We start from the raw sequence: 24,806 nt of genomic DNA, 5'->3' as shown, positions 1-24,806 counted from the left end.
CTCTGAAGACTTCACAAAAAAAAACCTGTTAGAATTAATCAGGAAATTCAATAAAGTTGAAGGATAACCCAAAAAAGTAGAAAATGAAATGCATTTCTATAAACTGCCAAAAACTATCTGAAGAAAAACACACATACACACACAAATTCCACTTATGACAGCATAAAAAATACATAGTAATAAATGTAACCAAGCAGGTTAAAGATCTGTTCACTGAAAACTATAAAACATCGATGAAGGAAACTGAAGAAAACGCCAGTTGAAAAGATATTCCATGTTGTCATGGACTGGAAAGATAAATAATCTTCATTTTTTTAAATTTTTATTTGAAATACAGAGACAGATCTTCCATCTGCTAGTTCACTCCTCAAATGCCTGCAGCAGAATAGATAAATACATCAAGGGAACAGAAAAGAGACCCCAGAAATAGACCTACACAAATCAACTAATCTGACAAAGGAGCAAAGGCGATGCCATGGATTTAAGAGAGTATTTTCAACAGATAGTGCTGCAACAACTGAACAACCACATGCAAAAAAAAAAAAAAAAAAAAAAGAATCTAAATATACCTTATAACCTTCATGAAACTCAAAAAGTATCATAGACATAAGTGTAAAATGGAATTTCTGGCTCCTGAGCAAAGCCTGGTTATTGTGGGTATGTTGGTGACTGAACCAGCAGACAGAAGATTTCCCCTCTCTCTTTCTCTCTCCCTTTCCATCTCCCTCTCCCTGTCCTTTTCTACCCCCCTCCTTGTGTTCCTCCTTCCCTGTCACTCTGCCTTTCAAATTAGTTTGTAAATCATGAAATTTCTTTTTAAAAGTCATTATGTTGTATACCTTAAGTATGCACAATGAAAAAGTAATATACTCAAGCTCATTAATAATCAGGGAAATGAAAATTAAAACCACAATGAAATACTCCAATAAACTGACCAGAATAATTAGCTTATTTAAGAGAATATGAAAAAACTATTAGTAGAAATTTAAGTTACTATAACAACTTTGGAAGGTTTTTTGCAAGTTTCTTCCAGGGTTAAATACATATATAATCTATGACTCCTTAATTAAATGCACTTGTCTATCTTATGAAAGAAAATACATTTTTCATAATGGTCAAAACTGGAAATAACCCAAATGTCCATTAACAGGAGAATAGACTGATAAATTTCAACATACTGATAGAATGGAATATAATATAACAGTGAAAATGAACAAACTAAAATGTATGTAACAATGTATGTATGTAACAATATTGATGAATACAAACATGATTCTGAGCAAAAGTAACAAAACACACAAAAATACATATTTCATAATTCCATTTATATAAAGGCAAAACCAATCAGTGGTACTAGAAGTCAGCTAGTGGTTTGTCTTATGGAAGAGGATGGGATAGGAGGTGGAGAGAGACACACATGACTTTGAGGTTCTTAGTTATGTGTGACCTCTTGATATAGGTGTTGGCAACATGAACCTTTTCACTTGATGATAGTTCTCCAAGCTGCATACTTTTAAGTTGTGTATTCTTTACTATGCAGTTATACATAAAGGTTTATTTTTTTTTTAATATTCCCATATGATTTACCATTTTGGAATAAAGAGGTAAAATAATTGATCATTGTAGTAGATTCAGAAAAACAATTCAAAGGACCAGCATTGTTGTGCAATGAGTTAGCCCTTGCCTAGGATGCCAGGTATCCCATATGAGCTCCAGTTCAAGCCCTAGCTGCTCCACTTCCAACCCAGCTCCCTGCAAATGCACCTTAGACAGCAGCAGAACATGGCTCAGCTAGTTGAGCCCCTGCCACCCATGTGGGAGACTTGGATGAAGCTCCTGGCTGCTGGCTTCAGCCTGGCCCAGCTACAGCCATTTTAGTCATTGAGAATTTGAGGAATGACTCAACAGATGAAAGATATTCTCTCTCTCTCTCTCTCTCTCTCTGTCTCTCTCTCTCTGTAACTCTGCCTTTCAAATAAACAAATCTTAAAAAAAAAGAAAAACAATTCAATGAAATTCATACCCATTTATGGTAAAAGCTATTAGAAATGTTATTTTGCTGATTAGGGGTACCTGTCAAAAACTTACAGCAAACATCATACTTGATATCATAAGTTTAGAATCCACCCCATTAAAATTAAGCGTAAAACAAGAATAAAAGCCTTCATTGCTTTTATTCAATATAGTATCATTTGACAACATGGTTAATGGAATAAGGCAAGAAAAATGCTTGGAAGACAAATGTGGAGAAGGCAGGGCCAATGCTCATTGTTTTAGGATGATGTGCATGGTTCTTCCAGGGTCTTGGAAAAGGCCTCTGCATTTCAGAAACTCAGGGATCCAAGTGCCTTCACCTTCATGGTCTGTGATGTTAGTATTTATTACATTCTACTCACACTTACTGCCATCTTTTTTTTTCTTTTCCACTAGTCTAGCACTTTATTGTTTGATTCTGGAAAAATAATCAATTATAACAAAGCATTTTTATGAATCTTGATATGAATGGAAGGGGAGAGAGAGCGGGAAAGGGGAGGGTTGCGGGTGGGAGGGAAGTCATGGGGGGGGAGCCAATGTAGTCCATAAGCTATACTTTGGAAATCTAAATTCATTAAATAAAAGTTAAAAAAAAATTTTAAAGATTTATTCTATTCATTTGAAATGTAGAGTTACAGAGAGAGAGAGGTCCTCTATCCATTGGTTCACTCCCCAGATGGCTGCCGAGACCAGAGGCCAGGCCAAAGTCAGGATCCTCTTCCAAATCTCCCACATCCTGCAAGGGCCCAAGCACTTGGACTATCCTCTGCTACTTTCCCAGGCTCACTACCAGGGAGCTGGATCAGAAGTGGAGCAGCCAGGACCTGAACCAGTACCCAAGATGCCCATGTCACAGGCAGAGGCTTTATCCGTTTTGTCACAACACTGACCCCAACAAACCATGTTTAACATACTTGTTAGTAATACAGACAGATAGCTTCATGCCAACTTGTTTGTTCTACATGTAACTAATTGACATTTTGTATCTGTTCCAGTTGGAGTATACCATAAGGATGAGCATTAACAGTGTGGCCCTTTCAGTGGCTGGTCAACTTATAATTTTATTTGAAATTACATTATTTTTAGTGAAACATGTAAAGAGTCAGTGGTCACATGTAAGTACAATGCTTTATGATATTTTTTACATAGGCTTATACTTTAAATTGGTGTTAAACAAATGTGAAAGTTATGAATATTAATTCACATTTGTCATGACCACAAATATTATCCAAACCACTAAATAGGTCTTTAAACCGGTGACCACAAAAAATAAATCTTCAAGATATCAACTAAAGATTATTACACAAAATAAAATAACTGATGTTTAGATTATTAAGACTCAGATGATGTATACTGCTAAAGACACACCAAAAAACTTAAATAAAATAGATATCTCTTCAAAACAAGTATAACTCAGAAGTTGGCAGGCTCTCTGTACTAGATATACTCTAGTTATCTATGTCTCCCCAATACCTATTACAGTTCTTGGCACTAAATGGACTTCTAATAAGTTTATTGAATTAACAAATACCTTTTATTTATGCTGTCCCTCTGACAGTAGTCTCACATTTAGCATATAAAACACTCCTAGAATCATTAATGGACAAGTAAGTCCCAAGTCCCCTAATGTGCCATAAATTCCCTCTTTCTTGAGGTGTCTGATTTTAACTAAATACTGTATGTTGGATATGGAAATAAAGGTGAGTATTTTGGCCATTGGCTAAATGTTTTCAAGGCTCCTTGTTTCTGAAGGTAATAGGAGACTAGATATACTAGAGAGATACATTAACACTTGAAGATTTCAAAGACCAAATTAAATAAGGGCAAAAAAGAGAAGGCTAATTTTTCTTCAACAGATTTTAAGCATGATAGCTTAAATTGGGGCAGATATTCACAGTTCAGGATTTTTAGTATCATAAGCATCATTGACATTTTTGTCATCTTAGGGTTACATTTCATATTGTATGACACCATTCAGGTCTCCTGCCAGAAGTGGAGAAATTTATATGGAAAACAATTTGGCAATATTCACCACAAATCAATTTTCTTGAAATCCATTTTAATCGTCCAAACAAATTAAGGGTCAAATAAACCAAAAATGTGTAGCAAATTTAAATAACATTGTATATCTATTTGAATATTATATAAATATTAAACAATATAACATTACATATGAAAATAATGTGCATAATTTAAATGAAAAAATGAGATATGCCATTTAATTACCAATAACAATGCTATAGAAAAACTCATATGAGAAAACAGAAATCACAATTTTGAACTCCGTCAGAATGAGAAAGGAAGGCATCCAAGTTCCACAAAGGATGACCAAGTTTCATTTTCTTCTACTCTTAGATGAAAATGCCAAGGCTATGTGCCGTAAGGAGTTGTTGCATGGATTCAATGAAATAATGCACATAAAACATTGAGCACAAATGCCTAATCATCTACTGAGTGCTGAATTAGTGTCAGTATACTAGGCAAATTTTCCTTTTCTATTTCCAAACATTTTGCATTTTTATTACCTTTATATTGCTAAAAATTCTAGGTTGTGAAGGTCTTTGTATCTCTTCTTGCACTTAGCAAAGCGGAATCATTCTCTCAGTCTATTTGTGGATGTTCTCGTTAGTAGAGTTGATCCTGGCAAAGAAAGTGGCCAAATGGGGGATCAAAACAATTGACAATACAAGCTACAACATATAATGTGAGTATTCATTTCTCTGGCTAATTAGCAAGTGTTGCATTCTGTTATGAACCTATGCTCGGGGATTAATATTTCAGGGGGAATTTTTTGCCCTTAGTGTTTCATCTAAATACATACGGGCTGCAAAAGTCAGGATTACATTCATCTGTATACAAATGAAGATAAACAGTTATTTACTGCTTGTTGAATTCTTTATTGAGTGAAGAGTTAAGCTTGTGATTATAAAGTAAGTTTAAAATATATCACTGTAAAAATTAAAAGAAAAATAAGAAAGGAAGGATGAGGGAGGGTAGGTTTGAGGGATGGAGGGAAGGTAGAGTAGGAACTATCATTATTCTCTTTAGCAGGGAGTTGGATCGGAAGTGGAGCAGCTGGGGCTTGAACCAGAGCCCATATGGGGTGCCGGCACTGCAGGCCAGGGCTTTAACCTGCTGTGCCATAGTGCCAGCTCCTCTCTCTTTTTTTTTTTTTTTTAATTTTTTATTTATTTATTTGACAGGTAGAGTTACAGACAGTGAGAGAGAAAGGTCTTCCTTCCATTGGTTCACTCCCCAAGTGGCCTCTATGGCCAGAGCTGCGCCAATTCGAAGCCAGGAGCCAGGTGCTTCTTCCCAGTCTCCCAAGTGGCTGCAGGGACCCAAGCACTTGGGCCTTCTTCCACTGCCTTCCCGGGCCACAGCAGAGAGCTGGACTGGAAGAGGAGCAACCGGGACTAGATCCGGCGTCCATATGGGACGCCAGCACCACAGGCGGAGGATTAACCTAGTGTGCCACGGTGCCGGCCCCGCCAGCTCCTCTCTTAAAACTATATTATGAAATACATCAAATTTGTTTTTATATAAAATAAAATTTGTTTTATATAAAAATATAAACAGCTCTTCCCAGTTAAAATTTAAGAACTAAAAGTGTGTATATTCAAAGATTCATGAGAAAATGCAGTAGTAAATATATCATTTTCTGACTCAGGTCTATTTCATTTGGAGACTCACTGGGCCTGTGACCTCTAATTATCAAGTAACATTGAGATCCCTGACACCTGGAAACCTTGGAGTAGACGAAAATTAAAACATGTTGTGAAGGGGGATGGAATAGGTCCCCTTATCGACACTGCTGGCCCTAAATGAAACCATATTTCCTTATTCCAAGCATCTCCCAGGACCAGGCCAACTGCAGTATTACATTCAAAAGCATTCACACCTAACTGAAAGTAGGTCAACTATTGATCTGATAGGAGAAAGGCAATGAGAATAAAAATTGCAAATTGTGCAAGGGAATGAAGGTGGATTGGTAGTTGGAAAAGAAGGAGTAAACCCAGATTATTCAGCATTTACCAAACTCTACCCAGCACTTTGGGAATATAAGTGATAGGTATTAAAATAATCTGAAATGAAAGTAATATTATCAAAGGGATATTTAGCATGTGACAAAAAAATTCAGTAATGAAAATTGAGATTTAGTTAATTTAGATACCCTCAGTGACCAAATGATCAGGTTCTCAAAGTTCCATATTCTCTGGATATTTTTTATCTACACATTTTGGGTAAAGAAAGTTAATTTGGCTGTGTAAATAAAGATGTAGTCTCAGGACACCAAGAAAAAGAATGAAACAATGGAGACCCAACTCAAGAAAATGTGAATTCTTTAATTTTTAAAATTTCATGATCAGAGGAAAGTCTGAAGAGAAGGAGTTTGATGAGGCTAGCACACTGTGTCTGAGGAGATGAGTGAGGAGCCGAATGCTGTGCTGGTGTCTACACTCTCATGTGTTCAGTGATGCCTGTGCAAGTGAAAATCATGAAATGGAGAAAGGAAGACAGCATTGAAATATGTTTAGGTAAACATATCAAAAGAATTCTCTGTTTCCATCTGGAAGTAACCCTCAACTTTCTGGCAAGGGCAAACGAGCAGTGGTGCACGAGAAGAGAAAATAGAACAAGGATTGGATGATAAATTCCGTTTGGCATTTATTTTACTTGAGGCATTCTGGAGTCAAAACACTGAGAAATTGGGAATCTGTACATTTAGCTCCATGGAGAGGACTGGTGTTCATCTTTGGAAGCTGTACATGTATACGTTGTCAAATAACTGTAAGCAGAAAGTGGTATTGCCCATGAGCAGGTAGAGAACCACAGTGGGGAAAAAATCAAGGCACATAAGTGTGACACAAATGGCATAAGAAAATGAAATTAACGCTTGGGACCAAGTTCGTGAGCCTGGGTAGTAATATCCAAGTAGTAAAGTGGTCCCAGTTTAGGTAAATGCACTCAATCAGAAACAGAACTCATGGTCCTAGTCCAAGGCAAATCAAACAACATTTACACAACAGCAAACTACTAGGCCCTGACTTTCTAAGTCTTAACCCTCTTCTGAAGTTCCTGAGGTAGGCTGGCTTATGGGAAGGAGAGAACCAATAGAAAGTGGAAGGTGTTTTAACTTCTAGAACAAACATCTTCCCCTAATACACTTACTCTAATAGGCCATATGATAGCTAAGGTATGTTATGTATATTTGTTTCCACAATCATTCAGTAATAAATACTTGTTCTTTTTGTTTGTTTGTTTGTTTTTTGACAGGCAGAGTTAGACAATGAGAGAGAGACAGAGATACAGTGAGACAAAGACAGATAGAAAGTTCTTCTTTCCATTGCTTCGCTCCTCTAATGGCTGCCATGGCCTGCGCTGCGATGATCCAGAGTCAGGGGCCAGGTGCTTCCTCCTGGTCTCCATGCGGGTGCAGGACCCAAGCACTTGGGCCATCCTCCATTGCCATCCCAGGCCACGGCGGAGAGCTGGACTGGAGGAGGAGCAACAGAGACTAGTACCCGGTGTCCCGGCCGGGACTGCAATCCGGGGTGCCGGCGCTACAGGCGGAGGATTAGCCTAATGAGCCACGTCGCCGGCCCAATACTCGTTCTTTAAAACTGGAAATCTAAACTAAATCCTCCACCTATATTTTATTATTTATTAGCATAAATATAAATTATGCAAGTAAATTTAATGTTCTTAATCTGATACCTCTTGTTCACTATATACTTAACACTGCAGATAACTACTGTTTCGGAATCCATTGTAGGAATATGAATATGATTAGAATTGATAAGAATAGGGACATATAGTAAATCGTGATCATTTTGAACCAAATCAGAATAAAGGAACATTATCCAGCAAGTTCTGGCTAATAATGTCTCAGAATATCGAATCTTGAAAATTGTAAAAATAGACAAAGTACATTTGGTGAAATCAACTTTTAATGATTGCAATAAAACCTCTTGCTGAGAAAAAAAAAAAAAAGAAAAAAAAAAAAGAAAAAAAAAAAAGAAAAAAAAAAAAAAAGAAAGTGGAATGTTAGGCCGGCGCCGCAGCTCACTAGGCTAATCCTCCGCCTTGCGGCGCCGGCACACCGGGTTCTAGTCCCGGTCGGGGTACCGGATTCTGTCCCGGTTGCCCCTCTTCCAGGCCAGCTGTCTGCTGTGGCCAGGGAGTGCAGTGGAGGATGGCCCAAGTGCTTGGGCCCTGCACCTGCATGGGAGACCAGGAGAAGCACCTGGCTCCTGCCTTCGGATCAGCGCAGTGCACCGGCCGTGGCGGCCATTGGAGGGTGAACCAACGGCAAAGGAAGACCTTTCTCTCTGTCTCTCTCTCTCACTGTCCACTCTGCCTGTCAAAAAAAAAAAAAAAGAAAGTGGAATGTTAGGAAACAAGAGAGAAAAATTTAGATAGCCTGGATATGTTAACAATATTAATACTTCCAAACCATAGGCAATGAGTATCTTTCCATTTTTGTGGGCCCTTGATGATTTCTTCATTATATTTTAGAATTTTCATTATAGAGATCTTTTACTTCTTTCTTGCTTTCACTTTCAGTAAGATCAGTATTGGTGTAAAAAGAAAGTGCTACTATTTTTGTATGTTGATTTTGTATCCTGCAACTTCACTGACTTAGTTTGTCAGTTCTCACAGCTTTTTGGTGGAGTATTTAGATTTTTCTGTGTACAAATTCATGTCATCTGCAGACATGGATATTTTTACTTCCTCTTTTCCAATTTTGATGCCCTCTTTATTTTTTTCTCTTCCCTAAATGTTCTTGATAATAGTTTTAATACTGAATAAGATTGATGAAAGTGGATATCCTTGTCTTGTTTGGGTTCTGAGTTTTCATATTTTCCCATTCAGCAGGCTATTGGCTGTGAGTTTATCCTGTATTTATTATTTTGAGGTGTATTTCTTCTATGCCTAATCTGCTGAGAGGTTTTTATCATTAAGGAATGTTGAATCTTATCAAATGTTTTTTCCACAAGTATTTAGATGATCATAGGGTTTTTGTTCTCCTTTATGTTGATGTGATTTATTACATTTATTGATTTGTGAATGTTGAAATATCCCTGCATCACTGGGATAAATCCCACTTGATCATATTGTATGATCCTTTTGGTATAGTGTTGAATTAGATTTGCTCATATTATAATGAGAAGTTTTGTATCTATGTTCATCAAGGATATTTTAAAGCTACTAAAAATCTTTAAATATTTGATGAAAGAACTATCAAAATATTCATAGACATTGAATTATAGTTCTAAACTTGAGAATTTACTCCAAAAATTTAATCAATGAAGTACACTGAGATACTTACTTAGAAGAAGGCTCATTTGCTCATTGTTATTATTTTTAAGGAGAAGACATCAAAATTTTCAAAAAAGAGAATTATTCATTATATTCATACCATTGTGGGATAACTAAGATACATTTGTAGTAGAATATTTAAAGACATAGGGAAATTTTCCTATATTATTAATTGGAGGAAAGGTAAAATATAAATTGTCAAGTTCTATTCATAAATATATTTACATATTAAATATATAAAGAAAGAAACTCTTTTTTAAAAGATTTATGTTTTTTACTTGAAAGAGTAACACAGAGAGAGGAAGGGACAGAGTGAGAGAGAGAGACAAATTGATCTTCCATCTGCTGGTTCAGTCCCCAAATGGCTACAACAGCTTGGGCTGTGCCAGGTTGAAGCCAGGAGCCAGGAGCTTCTTCCAAATCTCTGTGTGGGTACAGGGGCCCGAGCACATAAGCAGGGAGCTGGATCAGAAGTGAGCAGCTGCATCTCACACCGGCACCCATATGGGATACCAGCTTTGCAGGTGACGGTCTTACCCACTACACCACAACGCAGTCCCCAGAAAGAAAGTCTTCATGCTAATTTGGTTTGTGTATTATTTACAATTAATCCATATAAATGGAGCTGGATAAATGCAGCATTGTTAAACCATAATGAAGTAATGAACTACTTTTCATTTATTGTAAATTCTTCCTTGGCACAGTAATTATTAATCATAGCATTACATTCTTTTTTTTTCCCCCCAAGGAAAAGAAGAAAATGGCAAAAAATATATTTTACTTCACAGTTTAACTTTTACCCATTTAAGCAAATTATTATATTCACATTTTTTAATGTGCAGAAGACAAGAGAATATGCTGAGAGGAGTAGTGTGTATGTTGAGTTGATCATGCCCTTGCTCTTAATCTCTGCCTGCTGTGTCTCTGCTTCACCCTCCAGGTCAGAATAGGGACTTAACTGGGAAAGTCATGTATTAGGATCATTCCATGACTTACTACAAGACCACTAGAATCCATTAATGACCCATTTATTAACACTTTACCTTACCTCAGGTTCATGGTACAAAGGAACCTTTTGTTACACGTTGAAGAACAAAACCATAATGAATTCAGTCCGGGATAAAAAAGTTTAATCGTGAGTAAAGAGAGAAAGGCACTGTTTTCTTCAAGAGTTTTTCTAGAAAATACGCTAGTGGAGTTTGTCCCAGTGATTTTCCCGCCTCATCCTATAAATAAAAATTAGAATGAATGATTCTGGTTATATTTGCTGTGTAGAAGATGTTGAATATAATGTTGCTTCAGTTTGAGTTAAGGAATTATTTCAGCTCTGGAAACTTCCAGAAATGGGGACAGGTTCTCCAATACAGACGTAATTACAAACAAGGTGGGGAGGAAGGAAAGAAGCCTAATATTGATAGAGCAATATTGTAAATGCCAACCCAGGGGCCGGCGCCGTGGCTCACTTGGTTAATCCTCTGCCTACGGTCTGGCATCCTATGCGGGCGCCGGGTTCTAGTCCCAGTTGCTCCTCTTCCAGTCCAGCTCTCCGCTGTGGCCTGGGAGGGCAGTGGAGGATGGCCCAAGTCCTTGGATCCCTGCACCCGCATGGGAGACCAGGAAGAAGCATCTGGCTCCTGGCTTCGGATTGGCACAGCGCCGGCCGTGGCGGCCATTTGGGGAGTGAACCAACGGAAGGAATACCTCTCTCTCTGTCTCTCTCTCTCTCTCACTGTCTATAACTCTACTTGTCAAATAAATAAAAAAAAAAAAGAAAAGAAAAATGCCAACTCAAGGAATTCTTTATTTCCTTAATTAGAATAAAATTAGCCTAAAGTATAAGCTTCCCCAAAGCCTGGGTAGTTTTCTCTGGGTCAGTAATAACTAAGCACACCATACTCTTAACACATTACTTCTAGGTAATTCCTTCTCAATGAGCATTGTTGAAATCTGCAAACTTTGTCATTGAGGAGAAGGCATGTTGAATCATCCATATCCTTACAAAATTAAAACTTCATTAATTAATGTCCACTAATTAACTCCAACACTTTCCTTAAAAGCAGTATGGCCTTTAGTTTCCCAGAAGGTCCAGTTATCTTTGTCTAATGCCCTAGCCACAAATGATACTGTAATGATTACATTTACCATACTGTCAATCTTATAAAATATTTTACTGATACTGTCTCACTAAATCTGTTAAATTTCTACATTTCACTCTCAATCGTCTCCCATCATGAGGAACCATTTCTTTGTGTTAAATGTGCATTTTTAAACTACAATTTTATTCTATAGAATGTTCTGTAATTGGCATATATAAGGCTTTATCTAGCTAATGCATACATCTCAGTGAGTTTCAAAGCCAGAAAGATATCCATTACCTCCAAAAGTTTCCTCCCCTTCATTTTGGTTTGTTTAACATTTAACATATGATTTACCCTACTAGCTAGCAATTATAAGTATGCAATATAGTATACTTACCTAGACATTATACTGCAGAGTACATCTCCAGAACTTATTTTCCATAACTGAAGCTTTGTACCCTTTAGTCAACACCTACCTATTTCCCCCTTGTCTCAGCCCATCTAATCATTGTTTTATACTCCATACTTCTAATTTTAGATTCCATATATTGAAGCCATACAGTATTTATATTTCTGTGGTTTGTTTCACTTAACATGATATACTCCAAGTCCATCCATACTGTCACATTTGGAATGACTTTTTTCCTTTGAAGACTGAGTGATGTTTCAGACATAGAGAAAAAAAAGAAATATATACACACAAACCACAAATCCTTTATCCATTTGGCCATTAGGATATCTAGTTTGTTTCTGTATTTGCCTATTATAAATAGCACTTCAGTGAACATGGAAGTGCGAATATCTCTCAAAATCCAAATTTCAGTTTCTTTTGGATATATACCTAGAAGTCACGTGGCTGGATAATATGGTAGTTCTACTTTTAGTATTTTGGGGAATCTCCATACAGTTTTCTATATTTGGCCAAATTAATTCCCACAAACAGTATCCAAGGATTCTCTTTCTCCAGATCCTCATCAATATCTAAAATGTTTTTAAAATAAAACAGCCATCCTAACAAGTATGAAGCAATATCTCATTGTGGTTTTTGACGTATATTTCCCTGATGATTACTGATTTGAGCACATTTTCACATAACTGTCAGTCATTTCTATGACTTCTTTTAAAATATGTCTATTCAGATCCTTTGCCCATTTTTAAATTGTTGGGGTTTTTTTTTTTTTTTGGTTGTTGTTGGTTTTGCCACTCAGTTGTTTGTGTTCCTTGTATATTTTGGTTATTAATTCTATGTCATATATATGGTTTGCAAATATTTTTTCTCACAATATGGTTGGCCTTTTCATCTTGCTTATTGTTTCCTTTGTTGCAAAGAAGCTTTCGATTTTGTGTATTTTTATTTTTGTGGCCTGTGCTTGTAGGGCCAAGTCCAAGAAATCATTGCCCAGACCAGTATATAGGAATATTTTCCCTATTTTTTTCATCTAGTAGTCAGAGTTTCAGGCCTTAAAATTTTTTTCCCATTTTGAGTTGAGGTCCAACTGCCATCTGTAGGAGCTCACTCTGCACTGTGTATGGTTATATGTGGGGCAATATCCATATATTTTTCCCAGAGTGGTAGGACAGCACATCAGCTCTTCAAGAGTCCTCAAGCAAGTCATCATGCAGGTTCATGGACAGGCCTCTTGGAGTCCGTGAGCTGCTTAGCAGGATCTGCCACCTGCTCTTAAAATCCACACATCAGTTCTGCACACTCCTTCTCCTTCCTGTGCCCACTTGTACCTTCTGATTTAGCCCTGACATTACTCTCAGTGTTGTGATTGGGAAAAGACAGAAATGGGCCTCACGGGCAGCATCTCACAAGGGAGAAGTCAGATGCCTCCCTCAGCAAGGAAATAGGCCTCCTTGGGGAGGGAGGGATGCAGATAAAATGAAACTGTTCTTCTTACCCTCATCAAGGCGTGCACTCAGATATCCCACTCCATGGTGTGCTGGAACCTCAGCTAGACTCTGTGGCTCCCACAAAGACATTCTCGGCTCTGAGTGTTTGCCAAAATCCATGCTTCTGTGTTGGAATAAGAGCTAAAATATCCCAGCCCATCATTTCGCTGACATCCTCACTTGATGAATATGCATATTTTTGTTTGCATATTTTAAAATGCATACTATTCTATTTAAACATATGTTTGTATACATAAGTCATGTGGATGGGATAGTGTGCATTGTATATGCACATGTGTCCACATAAACATGTACTTCTCTTAATCAGCACCATATTTTGAAAATATATTCAGATTGCAAATAGTGTATCTAAACTGTTAACTCTGAATATGAAATGCACCTTTACCCATTTACCCTCGCAGTGAGGGACACCTGGGTGGCCTCCAATTCTCTGGCTCCTTGAATAACCCTGCAATGAATGTTCATACATATATCTTTTATGGAAAATTCTCTATGAACAGAATTGTGGACTAAATTGTGTGCATCTATGTAATGAACTTAAGTAGTGCTGGATGGCTCTTCCAGAAAGATTGCTATAGCTTATACTCCCACAAGGCACAACATGAGGGAGCTCAAACCCCACATCCTTCTACAGTTAGAACTCTCCAGCTTTTTAGCAATCTTACAAGTCTATTGTAAATAATTACTTTTCAGTTTGAATTTCTGATTACCAATCATTTTTATCCTTTCTGACTCTAGTTTTTCTCTTTTTAATGCAAATCCAACAATTATTTGCTATATGGTTAATATATTTCAATTGTGTTCCTGAAGTCATTTTATTCCATTATATGTATTCCTGTCATAAATTTCTTTCAATTAATTTTTAAGTTTTGCTTTTACTATTTAGAGCCCTCACACATCTAAAATCTACCTTTTATGTGATGATAAGAGTCTAAGTTTAGCATTTATCTCTATTTAGAAAAATTGCTTTCCCGGGGCCGGTGCCATGGCTCACTTGGTTAATCCTCTGCCTGTGGTGCTGGCATCCCATGTGGGCGCCGGGTTCTGGTCCTGGTTCCTCCTCTTCCAGTCCAGCTCTCTGCTGTGGCCCAGGAGGGCAGTGGAGGATGGCCCAAGTGCTTGGGCCCCTGCACCTACATGGGAGACCAGGAGGAAGCACCTGGCTCCTGGCTTTGGATTGGCGCAGCGATGGCCATGGTGGCCATTTGGGGAGTGAACCAATGGAAGGAAGACCTTTCTCTCTGTCTCTCTCTCTATCTATAACTCTACCTGTCAAATAAATTTTTTAAAAAATTGCTTTCCCAACAATTTATTACTGAATAATTAATCCATTGCCATTTATTTTTGTTTTATCTTTATTCTATGTTAAGCTCCCACATATATGTTTCAGGAACTTGTAGCATATGTTTGTCCTTTTTATTTTATTTTATTTATTTGAAAGACAGAGTTACAGAGAGAGGTGGAGACAGAGAGAGAGGTCTTCCATCCACTTGTTCACTCTCCAGATGTCCACAACCACTGGAGCTGCGCTGATCCGAAACCGGGAGTCAGGAGCTTCTTCCGGATCTCCCACATGGGTGCAGGGGCCTAAGGACTGTAACCATCTTCTACTGCTTTCCCAGGCCATAGCAGAGAGCTGGATCAGAAGAGGAGCAGCTGGAACTAGAACCAGCACCCATTTTGGATGCCGGCGCTTCAGGGCAGGGCTTTAACCTGCTGCACCACAGCGGTGGCCCAAGTTTGTCCTTCTTTATTATTCTTTTTTAAGGCTAACAGTATTCATGAACTTTTATTAAAATTAATTTATCAAATTTCTCCAAGAAATTGACAAATTTTCATGTAATTAATATACCAATTTTGGACTAATATTCATGTTTATGATATTGTCATCACATCCAAGAGCATGGATAGTCACTCCATTTGTTAAGATGATCTGAATTATCTTTTATGTCCATAGTAAGAGCTTTTAAAGTTTTCTCCATAAAGGTTTTATATACACATGGTTAAATTAATACCTGGACGCTTTATAAATTTTGCTATAATGAATGTGGTCTTAATCTTATTACATTTTGTGGTTAGGTACTACTGATGTACATGAAAATGATACTGGTATTTGTAGGTTGATTTTGGATCTTTTAAACCTAGACAAAGATCCTCTTATTTATAACAGCATTTCAGTAAAAATCACTGACTTTCCAAAATAAATAGTCTTACCATCCATATCATTTTACCATTTTGTTTCCAAGCTTTTCACTACTTATTATTTTTATTTTTCAATATTTTCCAGGTCAGTGATAATCATAACAGCAATAGTGAGCATCTTTGATTTCTCCCCAAATTAAAAAATCTCAGTCTCCCCATTGCTAGGAACTCAAGTTTGTGTTCCCCAAAATTTCCTTTATCGAAAACTAATCACTAATGTGATGATATTTAGAGATGGAGCCTTTTGGATGTGATTAGATCATGAGAGTGGAGTCCTATGAATAGGATTAGTGCCCTTATAAGAACAGCCCCAAAGGGCTGGCTCTGTGGCGTAGCGGGTAAAGCTGCCATGTGCAGTGCTGGCATCCCATATGGCCACTCGTTCAAGACCCGGCTGCTCCACTTCTGATCCAGCTCTCTGCTATGGCCTGGGAAAGCAGTAGAAGATGGCCCAAGTCCTTGGGCCCCTGCACCCACGTGGGAGAGACCCAGAAGAAGCTCCTGGCTTCTGGCTTCAGATTGGCACAGCTGTGGCCGTTGCAGCCAATTGGGGAGTGAATCAGTGGATGGAAGTCCTCTCTCTCTCTCTCTCTGCATCTCCTTCTCTCTGTGTAAATTCTTCAATATATAAATAAGTCTTAAAAAATAAAAACAGGCCAAAGAACCCACTCTGTCTTTCCATTATGTGAGAATACGGGAAGCTGGCAGTCCACAAGCTGGAAGAGAGCCTTTGCAATAACCCATTCATGCTGGCCCTGATCTTGAACTTCTGGCCTCCACATCTATAATAAATTTATGTTATTTATAAACTACCAATCTATGGGCTTTAGTTGTAGTAGCCCTAAATAGCTAAGACACCCATAATATATATTTAGAGTGAGTTTAGTTTATAATTTTCACCAAATTAAAGAAGTTTCCTTTGGATTGCATAAGACTTCCTAAAAATACAGGAATCCATTAGGTCAAATTCATTGGCAAGGTTGCCCTTATTCAGGATTCAGAAATTTAAATCAAATACCTGGGAACAACTTAATGGTTTATTAGTTACCAGCTGGAACTGGGCTTATAATTAGTGTCACCTGACATACTGGAACTTCACTTGCAAGTGTTAGAAGAAGTCTGAAGACTCAGAGAAATGGGAACTTTGAAATGAATCTGTTACGTTAACAACATAATCTAATGACTTCCCTAAGGTGTTCCAGAAGGCACCCTGAGGAGCTGGCTTTTGTAAGTCAGCCATTTCAATGGGTGATGCAGCAATAAGATCAAATATACTAATCTCAATGGGAGTTAGGGGTTCCCAAAGTGGTACAGGACTAATGATGCCACCTATCAGAGACAATGAGGGCTGAAATTAGAATTCCCTCCCACACATATCCCCTAGAGTCTGCCAATACAGATTCATGCAGTCTTATACCAGTGAATGGCCTAAAATTAGGATGATGAAAGGAGAAAGTAAAGGAGGCAGTCTTCTGTTTCACACCAAGATACCCTGCTGTTAATTTTTTCAGAATCTAGACTTACAAATCTTAGACATGTACTTCTTCAGTTTAGGAATAGAAATACATATTTGCACACCATTTATTGGCATTTACTGTGCTAAGTGTTTTACCTGCGTGATTTTGGTCCTTTCTTTTCTTGGAAAATTATATATTAGAGATTATAATCCACCCCAAAAGGATGTGTATTTAGCCAACTCTCTCTCCCCAGTAGTAACCCTCTGGTATCTATGAATGTGTAAGGTCTAAAGTTATTTCTCATTAGACTATTAGATTCTGGAGTAAGTTTTTGGATGGCAGGCAAAGGAGCTTATGGGTCTATAGCTCATTCACCCATCTATTCTTACCATGTGCCAGACACCGGTGCTGTACACTGCTAATAACTAATGACAGCAGAAAGAGGTGGGTTGGGGAAGAGGAATAACCAAACAGACATAAGGGAAAAAGGGAGATAGGGCACCTAACTTCATGGAAGTCGCCAACTGGGAAAATTCTAAATATCTCACCCCTGGCTTCTCCTTAATCAGTTTAAATTATGAAGTACCTAATTATAGTACTAGGCCATAATTATGGAATAGCTTTGGCCTTCAAAGTTCTGCAGCATGAGCGTCTCCTATGGACAGAATAAACTGAGGACCAATCATGTTAGCTATTCTTCCCAGCCTTGGAACCAACCACTCTATTGTGTAAAACATTCTTGATGTGAGGGAGTTTCCCATAATGATGCTTCTTCCAAGGGGGCTGTCTCTGCAGTTCACGAGGCCTAGCGCTGCCTCTTCCCCGCAGGGTGCCCAGGCACAAGGAGAGGATGACGCCCACGCAGCCAAAAAGGGCCGCATCTCCGCCTGTCCACGACCCCGCCCTCCTGGGACCCCGCAGCATCGGTTGAGCTGTGGGAGCCCCAGCCGGCTCAGGTGTCCACGCGGGTCTTCTCGTGCCATGCCCTCGCCCTCCAAGCCACGCTCTTGGCCACAACCGCGGCGTTAGAACCCCACGAGAGGGGATGAGGGGCACCGTCAAGGAAGCAGCGCCCACCAGGCACCACCAGTCCCGAAATCCTGAACCGAGACAGATCACATTCGGGTCAAGGTTTGCCCTGCCTTGGCACCCTGGACCCCCTTATCCTGTGTGCTCCTATCGCTAGGAACGTTTTAACTGGTAACAGTCGAGTTGAGACGATCCATGCTCATCCTACACAGTTCAGCGTGGTTCAGATATCAAGGTGGCTTACCTCGCATTGCCTGGGAGAATCTTCCATCATTTTAAGTAAGTAAACGCTAACTGGGGAGATGACTTTGTGAGTTGCAGCCCCGTGACAGAGACTGTAGTTCCTAGCATCTGCCCAATTTGAGTTCCTGTTTAAACCGGTGTTTGTTTTCTCTTTTCATCCTAATATTCTGTATTGCCATAGGAGACCCTTGGCTGAGACTTCCAGTACATGTTGAATAAAAATGATAAGAATAAGGAACATTATCTTGTTCCTGGTCTTAGAGTAAAAGCTTTGAGCTTTTCACTGTTGGGTATGAAGGTAGCTGTGGGGCTAGCCATATACAGCCTTCATTGTGTTGAGGTACATCCCTTCATGTAATTTGTTAGGAGCGTTTATCATGAAAGGATGCTGAATTTCATCGTGTTTTCTGCATCTTATTGAGACGCTTCTGTGATATTTATCCTTCTTGTGCTTACGTGGTATATCAGATGTTGATTTGTAATGTTTAGTTATGCCTGAATCCCAGGAATAAATCCTACTCGATTATGGTGAATGATCATTTTAGTAGAGCGTTGAGTTTGTTTGCTACTAATTTGTTGAGGATTTTTGCATCTGTGTTCATAGATATTGACTTGTAGTATTTTGTTCCAACAGAGTTCTTGTCTGACTTTGATGTCAGAGTAATGCTGGACTCATAAAATGAGTTTAGAAGTGTTTCCTGTCTTTAATATTTAGGGAGGGGTTAAGAGGATTGGCATTAGCTCCTTGTTAGACATCTGCCAAAACTCAGCAGTGAGGCTGTCAGTTCCTCAGCTTTGACGGGAGACTTTGCTACTTTCTATTTATCAATTCAAACTCCTTTTTCATTATTGATCTATTCATATTTTCTAGTTACTAATGATTCAGTTTTGCTTGGTTTTATATTTCCTGAAATCTGTTCATTTTTTTCTAGATTATCTATTCCACAAACTTTGGGCCTTGCTTTTTGTGTGTTTTTTCCCTAGTTCCTTTCAGTATAAGGTTAACTTTTCTACTTGAGATCTTTATTTTTCTTCATATAGATTCTTATCCTTTTAGAAGTTGTGTGCCCATTGCAGTTTGCCTTGCAATACTTTTTTATTTGCTTTTTGATGTCTTCTTTGAATCACTGGCTATTTAATATTGCTTAATTTGCACATATTTCTGACTTTTTCAATTTTTCTCATGTTATTTATCTCTGGTTTAATTCCATAGTGGTTGGAAAACATACTTGATATAATTCCTAACTTTTTAAGACTAGTACTGTGCTTTGAATGTTTGTCACCTCTCAAACTCATGTTAAAATATGAATGTCATTGTAACAGTATTACGAGATGAAACCTTTAAGATGCTATTGGCCATGTGGTCTCTGCCATCATGAATCAATTAATGAAACTGTGCTCATTTTCACAGATGAGTTAGACAACCTTTTCTCTCTCTCTCTCTCTCTCTCTCTATATATATATATATATATATACCCTTGTGCCATAGAAAGACACAGCATGAAGGCCCTGTCAGATGCTCCTGCTTCGCTCTTGGAATGTCCAGCCTCCAGAACCATGAGCAGATACATTCCTTTTCATTTTAAATGACTCAATCTGTGGTGTTCTGTTATAGTTGCACAAAGAAGACTAAAACAACTTGTTTGATGACCTAATATAGAAAGTATCCGGAACCCGGAACTGTGTCCCTGTATGCTTGAGAAGAATGTGTATTCTGCTGCCACTGGATGGAATTTTCTGAATATATCTGCTAGGTCCTTTTGGTCTAAAGTTGAAGTCCAATGTCCCCTCAATGATTTTCTGCCTGGATAATCTGCCTGTTGCTAATGTGCGGTATTAAAGATGCCTACTATTATTGTATTATAGTCTATCTTTTCTTTCAGCACAATTTTTTTAAAAAATTTATTTATTTATTTGAAAGGCAGAGTTACAGAGAGGCAGAAGCAGAAAAAGAGAGAAGTCTTCCATCGTCAGTTCACTCTCCAAATTGCTGCAATGGCCAGAGGTGGGCCAATCTGAAGCCAGGAGCCAGGAGCTTCTTCTGGGTCTCTCCCATGGGTGCAGGGGCCCAAGGACTTGGGCCATCTCCTACTGCTTTCCCAAGCCATAGCAGAGAGCTGGATCAGAAGTCGAGCAGCCAGGACTTGAACCAGCACCCATGTGGAATGCTGGCACCACAGGCAGCAGCTTTACCTGCTATGCCACAGCGCCAGCCCCTCTTTCAGCACTATTAATAACCACTTATATTTAGGTGCTCTGATGTTGGCTGTATTTATATTTATTATTTTCATATCCTCTTGATGTATTGACTCCTTTATTATTACATCATGACTTTATTTAGCTCGTTTTCCAGTTTTAGACATAGTCCATTTATTGCATACTAGTACAGCTACTCATACTTTCCGTGATTTCCATTTGCATGGAGTGTCTCTTTCCATCCCTTTACTTTCAAAATACACGAAAGGCAAAATGAGCTTCTTGTAGGCAGCAAAATATTAGGGTTGCTTATCTATTCAGTCACTCTGTGTCGGCCACTCTGTGTCTTTTGACGGGAGAATTTAATCCATTTGTGTTTTAGGTAATTATTGATAGATAAAACAATACTGTCAATTTTTAAAGATTTATTGTTTGTTTGAAAAGCACAGTGACAGAATGAGAGAGAAAGGTAAAAGCAGGGAGATCTTCCATTCTCTGGTTCACTCCCCAAATGGCCACAATAGTCAGGGATGGGCCAGGCAGAAGCCAGGAGCCTGGATTCCATCCAGATCTCACACATGGATGACAGAGGACCAAGGACGTGGGCCATCTTCCGCTGCCTTCCCAGGCAGATCAGCAGGGATCTGGATTGGAAGCAGAGCACCTGGGAATCAGCTGGTGCTCCGTAAGGAATGCAAGCATTGCAAGTGGTGGACCAATCTGCTGCACCACAATACTGGCCCCACTGTTGACAATTTGGTAATTGTTTTCTGACTGTGCTGTAGTTCTTTTGATCCCTTACACCAATCAGTGGTCTTTCTCTGTGATCTGTTGAATTTTGTTGTGGTGTGTTCTCTTAATCTATTGCTTACCTACCATAGATTCTAGCTTTGTAATTACCATAAGGCTTGCCTAAAACATTATAACTACACCAGTCTGTCTCAAACTGAGAACAGCCTAACTTTGCTCACATACAAAAGCTCTGTGCTTTCACTCCCCTCACCACACTTTCTGTTTTTGATGTTCCAATTTACATCTTTTTATGTTACACAACCCATTAACAGGTTAACTTAGCTATAATTATCTTAGTAGTTTGTCTTTCAACATTATACTAGAATTGTAAATTGTTACACATCATCATTAAAGTACTGCAGTGCTATGAATTTGTATATGAGATCTTCCCAGTGAGTTTTATACTTTCATGTTTTTCTATTTCTAATTAGCAACCTTCCACTTTAGCTTGAAGTATTCCCTTTTAACAGTTCTTACAAGGCAAGTCTAGTGGTAATGAATTCCCTCTCCTTTTGTTTGTTGGGAAAGTCTTTATTTCTTCCTCAGTTTGAAGTACTTTTTCAGAAAAATAAGCTTGGTTGGCAAGGCTTTTTTTCTCTTTAAGCACTTTGTGTACACCATCCCACATACTCCTGACCCACTAGATTTCTGTTGAGGAGTCTGGCTGATACCTGTATTGGGGTTCCCTTGAATCTGATACACTTCTTTTCTCCCAAAACTTTCGGAATTTCTTCTTTTTCTTTTCTTTTTGATAGTGTGTTGTGCTGTGTCTTAGTGAGCTCTATTTTTGTTTGAATTTGCTAGGAGACCTCTAAATTCATTCAGCCGATGTTCGTATTTTTGCCCAGTTTTGAGATGTTTTCTGCCATTCATTCTTTTTTATTGAAGTTTTTTACTTTCCACAAACACTTTATAGCTTTTTCTTAGCATATAGTAATTATACACAATTATGGGGTACAGTCTGACATTTTAAGATTTATAAATGTACAGGTGAAATCACAACAGTCAGAATTCCATCTCCTTATAATTTTTTCATATTTGGAGTCTTCACGCTCTACTTTTCTAGTTCTTCATAAAATGTATTAATTGGTTGTTGTGAACTGTAGTAATCCCACTGTTCTGTGAGACACTGGAATATATTCCTTCTATTTTACTGTGATTGGGCACCCATTGTCTTCCTCCCCCCTCCTCCTCCCATATTTCTCAACCTCTAGTCATCACCATTCTACATTCTGTTTGCCTTTTTTAAAAGCTACTACATAAGGGAAAACATGTATTTTGTCTTTCTGTGTCTACCTAATGAATATTTCACTTAATGTCCTACAGTTCCATCTATTTCTTATTTTCCATAAAGAAGGATTTAATTCTTCTTTATGGCTGGCTAATATGCTACTGTATACATAACACATTTTTTTAATATTGATTGATTGCTTTGAAATGCAGAGCAACAAAGAGGGAGACAGAGAGAGATCCTCCATCCACTAGTATGCTCCCAAATGGCAGCAACTGCTAGGTCTCACCAGGCCAAGGCAAGAGCCAACACTCTTGTTTCCAATATGGGGTGGCAAGCGCCCAAGCACTTGGGCTATCCTCTGCTATCCTCTGCTGCCTTCACAGATACGTTAGCATGAAGCTGGATTGGAAGCAGACTAGCTGGGACTCGAACAATCACTCCAACATGGGATGCTGGCATTACAACAGCAGCTTAACTCGTTGCACCACAGCACTAGCCCCAACATTTTCTTTTTTTTAACTTTTATTTAATAAATATAAATTTCCAAAGTACAGCTTATGGATTACAATGGCTTTCTCCCCACCCCATAACTTCCCTCCCACCAGCAACCCTCGCATCTCCCGCTCCCTCTCCCATTCCATTCACATCAAGATTCATTTTCAATTATCTTTATATACAGAAGATCAATTTAGTATATATTAAGTAAAGCTTTCAATGTTTGCACCCACACAGAAACACAAAGTGAAAAATACTGTTTGAGTACTAGGTATAGCATTAAATCACAATGTACAGCACATTAAGGACAGAGATCCTACATGAGGAGTAAGTGCACAGTGACTCTTGTTGTTGACTTAACAAATTGACACTCTTGTTTATGACGTCAGTAATCACCCTAGGCTGAGTCATGAGTTGCCAAGGCTATGGAGGCCTTTTGAGTTTGCTGACTCTGATCTTGTTTAGACAAGGTCATAGTCAAAGTGGAAGTTCTCTCCTCCCTTCAGAGAAAGGTACTTCCTTCTTTGATGGCCCCTTCTTTCCACTGGGATCTCACTCGCAGAGATCTTTCATTTAGGTCCTCTTTTTTTTTTTTTTTCCAGAGTGTCTTGGCTTTCCATGCCTGAAATACTCTCATGGGCTTTTCAGCCAGATCCACATGTCTTAAGGGCTGATTCTGAGGCCAGAGTGCTATTTAGGACATCTGCCATTCTATGAGTCTGCTATGTATCCTGCTTCCCATGATGGATCGTTCTCTCCCTTTTTTTGATTCTATCAGTTAGTATTAGCAGACACTGGTCTTGTTTATGTGATCCCTTTGACTCTTAGTCCTATCATTATGATCAATTGTGAACTGAAATTGATCACTTTGACTAGTGAGATGGCATTGGTACATGCCACCTTGATGGAATTGAATTGGAGTCCCCTGGCACATTTCTAACTCTACCATGCCCCAACATTTTCTTTATCAGTTCATCCATCAGTGGGCACACCTAGGTTGAGTCCATATCTTGGCTGAGGTGAATAGTGCTTCAATAAAGAGTAGAAATGAAGATATCTCTTTGATAGCTATATCTTATGGTGGATCTATCTTTAGTTATATAAGGAATCTCCATACAATTATCCATAATGACTATATTCATTTACACCCCCACCAACAATGTGTTAGGGTTCCCTGCCCACCAAATCAGTACCAGAACTTGTTGTTTTTATCTTTTTAATGGTAGCCATTATAACTGGGGCAGCAGGAGAGTTCAGTGTGGTTTTGATTTGTTTTTGGCTGGTGGTTAATGATTTGAGTATTTTTTCATGTTACTAGGCCATTTGTATTTCTTATCTTGATAAATATATAGTCAGATCATTTATTCACTTCCTAATTGGATTGTTTGGCTTTGTGTTGTTAACTTTTTGTTTCACTTCATAATGTATCCTTTATATCAATCCATTGTCAGATGATTAGTTTGGAAATATTTTTTCTCATTCTGTAGGTTGCTTCTTTACTCTGTAGGTTTTCTTTGCTGTGCAGAAGCTTCTTGGTTTGAAATGATCCCAACTGGTCTGTATTTGCTTTTGTTGCCTGTGCTTTCAGCTCTTTGTCCGTGTACCATTGCCTAGATCTGTGTCTTTTTTTAACTTTTAAAAAATTTTTTAAAGAGTTTGTTTATTTCTTTGACAGGTAGAGTTACAGACAGTGAGAGAAAGACAGAAAGGTCGTCCTTCCATTGGTTCACTCTCCAAATGGCCACAACAGCTGGAGCTGTGCTGATCCGAAGCCAGGATCCAGGTACTTCTTCCTGGTCTCCCACA

At 38.5% G+C, this 24,806-nt stretch overlaps 1 protein-coding gene across 12 annotated transcripts in view; it reads left to right on the top strand.

Moving 5' to 3' along the window:
* Window positions 1-24,806, top strand: part of LOC103351662 (membrane-spanning 4-domains subfamily A member 8) — a 71,129-nt gene that overhangs the window by 13,857 nt on the left and 32,466 nt on the right. For 8 of the 12 annotated variants that reach the window (XR_007922930.2, XR_011384450.1, XM_051854556.2 and 5 more), the window contains 2 exons: window positions 3,030-3,149; window positions 4,618-4,738. Coding sequence is in view for 1 of the 12 variants with exons in the window: in XM_051854606.2 (XP_051710566.2) it covers window positions 3,030-3,149; window positions 4,618-4,737 (240 nt within the window). In the remaining 11 variants the exon portion in view is untranslated. Of the gene's footprint in view, window positions 1-3,029; window positions 3,150-4,617; window positions 4,739-10,410; window positions 10,493-17,862; window positions 18,320-24,675; window positions 24,784-24,806 lie in introns of those variants that run through there. The other 4 variants (XM_051854606.2, XM_051854588.2, XM_008271932.4 and 1 more) reach the window with 4 other exon arrangements.

Source organism: Oryctolagus cuniculus, chromosome 1 (genome assembly GCF_964237555.1).
Source record: "Oryctolagus cuniculus chromosome 1, mOryCun1.1, whole genome shotgun sequence".
Lineage (NCBI taxonomy): Eukaryota > Metazoa > Chordata > Mammalia > Lagomorpha > Leporidae > Oryctolagus > Oryctolagus cuniculus.
This window is presented reverse-complemented; position numbering and strand designations above follow the sequence as displayed.